We start from the raw sequence: 9452 nt of genomic DNA, 5'->3' as shown, positions 1-9452 counted from the left end.
TGTGCTATGAATGGACTCATGTTCTCCAGTTATTATGGCTAGAGATTAAAAAGGCTGTGCTTTTACTTTGACCATGGATGCCCTAAATCATATTTCAGCGAGTTTCTGCTAATTTGATTTTTTTCCTCCCTTGCTTCATTCAGGCCAAAGGGGGGCACTTGTTTTTCGGTATCATATTCATCAAATGCTGGGGCAAGGAAGTTTTTAGTAATTTTTCTAGTAACTTGGTTGTAGTAATGTAATATGCTAAGTTATCTTACAAGCTAATTTTAATATCTTCTACCATCCTCTGTCCTTCTATGCTTTATAAAAAAAAAAAGCTGTAGAAATATATGACATTGTGAACATCTGCCCAGGCATTTTCGTTTGTTATAACAACAGACAAAAACCTCTTTTTTTTTTTTTTTAATAGCAATATATCAGGTTTTTAGAAGCAATGGTACTCGGTTTCATTTTGCTGTGACTCATGCCATGTGGTTTATTTGGGGACTCTTTGGCCTGAGAGTGGGTGGCACTTTTGCATCCTGGAAATGGGCACGAGACAGTAATGTTGCCTCCATTGCAGCACAAGGGTGGGCATGCCCCTTTGCCACCTGCCGTCCTGGTCCTGGCTGTCAGCAGTTGCCTCACACGAAGTATCTGCCCTAAGTCCTCCTCTTCTTCCCTTGCTGTAATTCACAGTCCGTCACTGGAGGCAGAGGTTGAGCTATCAGTTTACTTCTTTCAAAGAGGCTGGGTCCCCTGGCTTTCATGCCCTGGGCCAGCCCTAGCTCAGGAATCACCAGCTCTAAAAACATCCTTTGGTGCTTCTGCAAAAACAATTGGGTGTAGTGCAGCCCCCAACTCCCCAGAAGTTTGGTGGAGATGGTGGGTGGAGGTCACCTCCAGATTTCATGCCTGTGGTGCGGATGGAAAGCGTCATGTGTTCGGAGCAGCTTCTGGCTTCCTGGCAGCCGTGGGTGTGCGTTAGCATGGTGCAGGGTCTAGTGCTGCCCTTCTGGAGCTGAAGAGGACCTGGCTGTCGCTGGTAACCATATGGCTCTAAAGACCAAAGTGTGACCCCCTGACCCTCCCGTGGGCTGCACCCAGGCAGAGCTCCTGTCCTTATGTTTTTGCGTGGCGCCTGCTGCTCCCAGAGTCTGTCGTTCCTTGCAGCTTTGTTTTTTTGCCTCAAGGACCACAAGATGGTTTTGCTCAAAAAACCCCCATATCAGCTGCACCCTAATCTGTCTGTACCACCCAGCATCCTGCCGTTAGGGCTCAGTGTTTTGAAGCCGAGCAGTAGACCAGGTGACATCTCTTTGTATGACTACCCTTGGTCATGATGAATTTGCCACTGAGTGACTTAATTCCGTGTGCTAGGGAATTCAAGGCTTTTCTCCTCTGGAGAGTTGTGCATCTTAATACTGATCTCACCATAAAATCCTGCGTGAGGAGGCAGAAGTTGACTAGAAAGGGTTTGATGGTGGCACCCACGTTGAACGTGTTAGCTACTTAGAGTATCATTTGTTTCACTTGTCATCAATCCCCAGGCTCAAGAGGCATCTTCATTTGGATCAGATTGATGATTATACTCACTGCATTATCGCATGGGGTAAGGGACGTATGTGTTGGATTGATAGTGGTGATGCTGCCAATGAATTGAAAGTTTTCTGAGCCAAAATATGGTTCCCAGACCAGCGACATTGGCATCGCCTGGGAAGTTGTTGGAAATTCAGAGTCTCAGGCTTTACCCCAGACCTACTGAATCAGAAACTCCGGGATACCCCTCCATCTGTGTTTTAACAAGCCCTCCGGTGGTTCTGATGTCTCTGTGGTTTGAGACCCACTGCCATCGGGCAGGGCTGTGTAATAGAACGTTCTGCAGTGATGGAAACGGTCAGTATCCCTGCTGCGCAGTAGTGGAGCCACTAGCCACCACATGTGGCTGTCGAGCTCTTGAAATGGTGCTGCTATGACCAACAGTAGCATTCATCATTTTATTTAATTTTGATTAATCTAAGTTTAAATTCAAACAGCTGCATATAGCTAGTGGCTGTCCATCAGATCGCCCATCCCCAGAACATACCCGGCTAATTATTATTGTGTAAACTCCTAAAATGCTTTAAGTTGTAGTTGTGGAATTATTAATTTTAGATCATAGAGCAGAATCTTCCTTACTGAATTCAACAGAATTGAAACTGCGATTGTTGTAACAGTAGGTGATCTGGATTCTTCCTGTGGAGGGGAGACAGTTTGCGGGCTGCTGGCCAGTTGGGGGAAGCCTATTCTTGAGCTGATTGATTGTTGATTTTGTGAATATGCATCAGCGGTGCAGTCCCGGGTGGCTCGTGCCTGTTGCAGATGTAACTGATGGCCAGAGATACATGTCCTTTCAGGAGAAGCTGTTGCTCAGCTCAGGAAGGGGTGTCGGTATTTCACACAGATGGGCTTTGCTTTCTCCAGCCTGTCCAGCAAAGTGGAGGTGCTTCTGGCCAAAGAGAAGTGAATGAGCCCTTTGGGCACTCTGGGCCGCTTGTAGAACCTTCCAGAAACAGTGCGGGTGGAGACGGGGGTGCTGAATTGCCAAGTCTGGGCTGGCACACGAGATGGACAAAACTCTTGAATCACATTCGGGTTCTTCAGTTTAGGAGGACCTGAAGGAAAAAAGGTCATGGCGGGTGTGTTAGGCGGAACTGCTGCAAAGCCCAGAAGAAACTTTGAGATTAGTCTCTGGGGTGATGTGACCACATCCTTGTCACCTTTCCAAAACACCAGCAGCGGCTCTGGGACGAGAGCGTCGCCAGCAGTCCTGTGACCCTGCGGCTAGAGTGGAATGTGACATTGAGGGGCCAGGGGATATCTGAGTTCTTTGGGACTGTTCCCCCAAACCTAGCAACTGAAGTCTCAAAATTAAAGCAACCATCTTTGGCGAGGCAGAAAATGATACTCAATTCTCTGTCAGAAGCAAAGTTCTACATGACTATGCTTCCTAATTGAGGGCCCCATTTGTTGAATTATTTAAAGCCATGTCATTGATTTTCATAATCCATCTCCTCTTAGAATCGTAGAACGTTAACACGAGGTGGAAGAGACCTGGGAAATGGTCATAATCCAGCCTTCTTATTTTATGGAGGCCCAGAGAGGTTATGAGTTGAGTGAGGGCACACACAGCACTGTAGGGTCAGGGACTATGTTGCTCTTTAGTTCCTGTGGTGTCATAGGTCAGCTGGGGTCATAGATCAGAAGCTGGACAGATTGATGAAAAAGGGTCGTTTCAAAGACATAAGAAATATACTGATGCACACTGTTAGGTTTTAAAATGCTTCTTGCTCATGCGTCCTATAGATATCTAGAAAATTCCAATAGAATATTTTGATAAAATATTGCAGTGGTCTTTTTGGAATAGCTAAAATTGTTCCCGCCCCGTATGTATAGGATGTAGTCATGGCACAATTCGTATTGCTAACTGGGTTATTTTTTCTGGAAAGTTTGGTTGCGAGTAGTTTATTTTCCAAGCACTAGGCCTGTTTCAGTTGATTGACTTTGATACTGTGTCTTTTGTAACTTACTTTCTTTAAATAACGTGCCTCTTCTACTTTATCCCCAGAGTATTGAGATGCTGTGTGTGCAAGTATGGCACTGTGCACCTATTCAGCATTCTCTAAATATTGGTTCAAAGAGTGAATACCATCCCATCCAGAAGGGTCTGCATGTTAATTTCTTTAGATTTTCACTGTGGCTGGGGGTTTAAAAAATTTCTGTATATTTAGGGAGCATATTAGCTGTGTATTATTTTTTTTCCTCACCTAGCTTGAATGGAGTCTTAAACAAAAAATTCACATGCTCACCGAAAGGCTGGGAGAGGTTTGGTAAATTGAATATGGGGTTATTGTTTGCGTTCACAAAACAAAGCCCTAAATCACATTTAGCATAATTTGTGGTTTTAAATTGGACTGATTTAGCAAGGAGAGTGAAATAATCTCTCATCCTGTCAAAAAGGCGATACCTTTAGACCAGCATTTAATTGTATTGGCAGAGTAACTTCGGGAAGACAGCAGTAATTCTGGCCGCATTATTCTTGGCTTGTGGCTAAATTGAGATCATCATTTTCTCCTGGTTTCACTAACTTTCGTTATTGCTCTTCAAACTAATCAGATGAATGTGGTCTTCGAACTAATCAGATGAAGGCTTAGTGGTCGCTGGAGGGTGGACGGGAAGGGATGAGGTCTATGGGCAGCTGTGCTGTATATACTTCATGATCTCGGGGGAGAAGATGACATCCCAGTGACCCAGAAGGCACAGCCTGGTGATTTTCTTTTCTTTTCTCTTCTTTTTTCTTTTGACATAGAGTTTCACTGTTGTTGCCCAGGCTGGAGTGTAGTGGCGTGATCTCAGCTCACTGCAACCTCTGCCTTCCAGGTTCAAGCAATTCTCCTGCCTCAGCTTCCCGAGTAGCTGGACTACAGGTGTGCACCACCATGCCCAGCTAATTTTTTCTTTCTTTTTTTTTTTGTAGAGATGGGGTTTCACCATGTCGGCCAGGCTGGTCTCAAACTTCTGACCTCAGGTGATCCTCCTGCCTCGGCTTCCCAAGTGCTGGGATTACAGGAGTGAGCTACTGCACCAGTCCAGTCTTCTTCTCTTCTCTAGATAGAGTTTCACTCTTGTCACCTAGGCTGGAGTGTAATGGCATGATCTTGGCTTACTGCAACCTCTGCCTCCCAGATTCAGGCAATTCTCCTGCCTCAGCTTCCCGAGTAGCTGGGATTACAGGCGTCTGCCACCACGCCCAGCTAATTTTTGTATTTTTAGTAGAGTCGGGGTTTCACCATGTTGGTCAGGCTAGTCTTGAACTCCTGACCTCAGGTAATCCACCCACCTCGGCCTCCTAAAGTGCTGGGTTACAGGTGTGAGCCACCGCTCCTGGCCCCGGTGATTTTCTTGGTAATTACCTACACACAGTGAATACCATTCATTTGCGCAGAAGTGTTCCATGGACTGTGCACCTAAGAAAGAATGTACATTTGCAGCCACATTGTACAGGTAGGGTTTGTTTGCATTCCTGCAGGTATCCAAGAGGGAGGGTTCTGGAGGAACTTTGAGCTGTCTAGATTACCCGATGAAAACCTGTTCTTTTCTCAGCAGCCACTGCAGGAGCTCACCCAGGGGCTGCTCACTAGACCACTGCTCCCTGCCCATGTGCCCCAGTTCAGAGTAATCTGTATTCTTCACAGTCCGTTCTTCCAGTGAAAGCATCTCTTTTACCTTTCACCAAGCCTTACCTCTAAAAGAATAGCCAGCGATACCTTAGACATTTCAGAAATGAGCAAAGTGCCTGTCCCTATACTTTTGTTCCCCTGGGAGTTATCAACTAGTCTTCTTGAAATGGCTAACTGCTTAAATATTTTAGATGTACATTTGGCATTTTACACACACCTTTGTGGTGGTTCAAATCACAAGTGCTCCTGGGTCTGAGTTTAGGTCTGACCGCAGGAAGCAGGTTAGTTTCCTGGCCTCCTGGGGCACCCCTGGAGGAAGCAGATGGAATAGGAAGTAAACTGACCGATAAGAGACATCACACTTTCTTGGGCTGGGCTCCAGGCCCCTGTTCATGTTCTTAGTTACCTGGATAGTCTTGGTATCAGAGTTTATGTGAACCATGGCCAAGCTTATCACCCACAGATATGTTTGTAGAAAGACAGAATAGCAAATGGGATAGATGAATTACAGTCTATGGAAACTCCTTCTGCTACCAATTTATAGTTTGTGCTTTTGAGATGAAGATGCCTTTGGCTTTTACATTTGTATTTTCAAGTGTATATATGCTGGGGAAGGAGGAACCTTTCAGATCTCTGATGGCTGATTTTCACCTTGGATCTGCATACTAGAATTCATAGCATGCTACTGAGTTGACTTTTTGTATTTCTATATAATACCAGTGTATCGATCTGTTGCTAATCTGATGTAACCTTTGTGTGTGTGTATGTGTGTGTATGTGTGTGTCTGTATGTGTGTGTGTGTTATTGATCAAGATACATTACTCCAGAGGCGAAAATCAGAAACTAGGGAGGTCGAATATTTCATCATTTAAAATTGAGCTTATATTGTTATTAATGCAATGTTAAGAGGACAGCCCTTCAGATACTGGGTTATTTAAGCAGCTTCAATGTACACCACCCCGGAAGGGATTTGGAGGTCGCCATCTTGCTTCTGGTGGCAATGCAAGAAAACTAAAAGAAAAAAAAAAAAACAACAGTTGCACTTATAAGATCCTATGTGACAACCATAAGTATGTATGCTTCACAGTATTTTTATAGGCTGTTTATGGTACAGAAATTCTCTTTTGTGCATCTTGGCTCTGTTGCCCCGTCATTGTCCATGTGAAACAAACGATGCCAGACACTTAGCTTATCAGATACAAAGAAGCATTTCAGCGGCCACTCCGAAGTGAGCGACTGCTTATGAAAAACCTGTACAAAATAAATAAGACCGGTAGGTGAATTCGATGGTCCTTTTGGAGTTATAATCTTTCTTTGCTTTGAAAGGAAAAAAAACGTGCCGCTGCCGTCCCTTTCTAGGAGTTCCGTCCCCAGATTCACACTGAGCATTTTTGTTTCCATAGCGGTACCACCCAACATCGCAGAACTGAAGAATTTGGAAGTGCTCAACTTTTTTAATAACCAGATCAAGGAGCTGCCCACACAGATCAGCAGCCTTCAAAACCTCAACACCTGAACCTTGGGTGAGTGTCAGTGGAGGGGAAAGGATGGGGAGGAAGAGAGTGGAAGGGGCGTGCTGGGTAGGGCCAAGGGAGGAATTCCATTTATATCATTGCACAGAAGTGGATTTCTAATTTCTTTTTGTGTTTTGGGCTTTAAAAAAAGTTTTATTGTTTTAATATATCCTTTCGGTGGCCTACATTAGTGAATATTTGAGAGCTAATTGAGAAGCTAATAGTTGGCATAATAAGGAAGTTACATTTTTACTGTATTTTGTGTCCAGTAAAATTTTATCTCAGTTCTGTTGACCAAGAAGGGACTTATTTGCATAGCATGAACTGGCAGACAAGTTGTAATATGGTTGATTTTTTTTCTCTCTGTGTTAAATAGGAATGGTTTACAAAGCACCTTCATGTCACGGAGGGAAGAATATATTCCCTAATGTTGCTTCATTCATTTTTGCAATTCTTCTCTGTAGTTGAGAGGTGACAATTCTCTGTCTTTCTTTATGCAAAGGTGAAGTTTTGAGTCAACTGAGGTTGCAGAACCAGGTAGCAGTAAATAATAATAATGATAACCTGTCTTCATGTATTGCTTTGCAGCACTTGATCCTCTCAACATTTGTGAGGTAGGGAGGGCAGGTTTTAGTGCTTTCATTTTATACAGAGGAAGCCAAGCCTTTTCAAAGGGGCTAAGGGACTGGGTTCTGGTCACCCCTGAGGTTAGTGGCCAAACTGGGAAGAGAACCCCATAGGTTATGGGTCTAAAGGCTCCATCAGACTCCATTGACAGGGTTTGGATCTGTGTCCCCACCAAATCTCATGTGGAATTGTAATCCCCAGTGTTGGAGGTGGGGCCTGGTGGGAGGTGATTAGATCATGGGGGCGGAGCTCTCATGAATAGTTTAGCACCATCCCCTCTTGGTAGTGTCCTTATGATAGTGAGTGAATTATTGCAAGACCCCTCGTGCTATCCTTCTCCTGCCATGTAATACACAGGCTCCTGCATTGCCTTCCACCACGAGTAAAAGCTCCCTGAGGCTTCCCCACAAGCAGCGGCTGCCATGCTTCTTATACAGCTGGTAGAACCATGAGTCAGTTAAACCTCTTTTCTTGTAAGTTACCCAGCCTCAGGCATTCCTTTATAGCAATGGGAGAACAGACCAATACGTCCATACACCCAAATCGGAACTGCGGCATCAGAATGCCATCTTCATTGGCACAGCTGTTAGATGAAACTGCCCATTCATGCTTCAGTCTCTGTGCAAAGTCGTATATTCATTAAATTTTAGCCACTAAATGCTCTGGTTAAGTTAGTGATTGATGTGGAGTGGCAATAGATGCTGGTCAGATATTTGCCTTTTTAAAAATTTATTTATGTATTTTATGAGATGGAGTCTTGCTTTGTCGCCAGGCTGGAGTGCAGTAATGTGATCTTGGCTCACTGCAACCTCTGCCTCCCAGGTTCAAGCGATTGTCCTGCCTCAGCCTCTCGCGTAGCTGGGACTACAGGCGCATGCCACCATGCCCAGCTAATTTTTGTATTTTTAGTAGAGATGGGGTTTCACCCTGTTGGCCAGGATGGTCTCGATCGATCTCTTGACCTCGTGATCCACCCACATGACATCCCAAAGTGCTGGGATTACAGACGTGAGCTACCACGCCCAGTCACAAATGACATATTTAAACGCTCACAGCACTGCCTGCCTGGGGCCTAGGAATTGTCGGTTTTTTGGCACTGTTCAGTATAATGTGTGAGGCAGGCGGCTGTAAGGTCAGAGGTCAGGCTAGACAGGGAATCCTGGATATCTGCTCTTCAGGGAACGAGGATGTACTAAGTTCCCAATCGCATACCAGGCATGGTTCTAGCTACTGGCCATCCAGCCCTGATGGAGCTTCCATTACAGTTGAGGAAACCAACTATAAACAAATAAATGTTTATAATAATGACAGGGAGTCAAAAGTGGTAATGAAAGGCCTCTGTGCTAAATAAACAAGTTCCTCCAGGGCGTGGTGGCTCACGCCTGTAGTCCCAGCGCTTTGGGAGGCTGAGGCTGGCAGGTCAGTGGAGGCCAGGAATTCAAGAACAGCCTCATCAAGATGGTGAAACCTCATCAGTACTAAAAATACAAAAATTAACTAAGTGTGGTGGCGTGCACCTATGATCCCAGCTATTCTATCCAGGAGGTTGAGGCAGGAGGATCGTTTGAACCCAGGAGGCAGAGGTTTCAGTGAGCTGAGATCGTACCACTGCACTCCAGCTTATGTGACAGAGTGATACTACATCTCAAAAATAAATACATAAATAAATAAACGAGCTCCAATTTTATCATGCTGACCATTGAGAAATTTGCATAGCCGAGTAGTGGATATGAGATATGGTCAGATTTTCCTACAAAAGATCAGTGTGGAGAAGAGGGTGGAAGGAGGGAAACTAGAGGTTACGAGACCAGTAAGAACATGAGCTTCATGTCCCATGTGAACTAGGACAGTGACAGTGGAGGCAGGGAGGGATTTTATATGAAAACTATACAAGTGGTAACATTGACAGACAGTAACTGATGGGGTGGAATGATACCTATGTTTCTGTGTTAACTGAAAAATAGAACAGATGGAGACAGGTTTGTGAAGAAAATAATAAGCTCAGGTTTTGTTCTGTTTGGTTTGAGGCACCATAGGACAGAGCTGTAAACTTTTCTTTTTCTTTTCCGTTTTTTTTTGTTTTGTTTTGTTTTGTTTTGTTTTGTTGTGT

The 9452-nt window shown here is 44.5% G+C and overlaps 1 protein-coding gene across 1 annotated transcript in view; it reads left to right on the top strand.

Moving 5' to 3' along the window:
- RSU1 (Ras suppressor protein 1) overlaps positions 1–9452 on the top strand; it is a 257697-nt gene that overhangs the window by 66632 nt on the left and 181613 nt on the right. Inside the window, 2 exon segments of the mRNA XM_033209683.1 lie at positions 6605–6706; positions 6709–6724. Of these exon segments, the coding sequence (XP_033065574.1) occupies positions 6605–6706; positions 6709–6724 (118 nt within the window).

This window comes from Trachypithecus francoisi, unplaced genomic scaffold (genome assembly GCF_009764315.1).
Source record: "Trachypithecus francoisi isolate TF-2019V2 unplaced genomic scaffold, Tfra_2.0 Lachesis_group9, whole genome shotgun sequence".
Classification (NCBI taxonomy): Eukaryota; Metazoa; Chordata; class Mammalia; order Primates; family Cercopithecidae; genus Trachypithecus; species Trachypithecus francoisi.
This window is presented reverse-complemented; position numbering and strand designations above follow the sequence as displayed.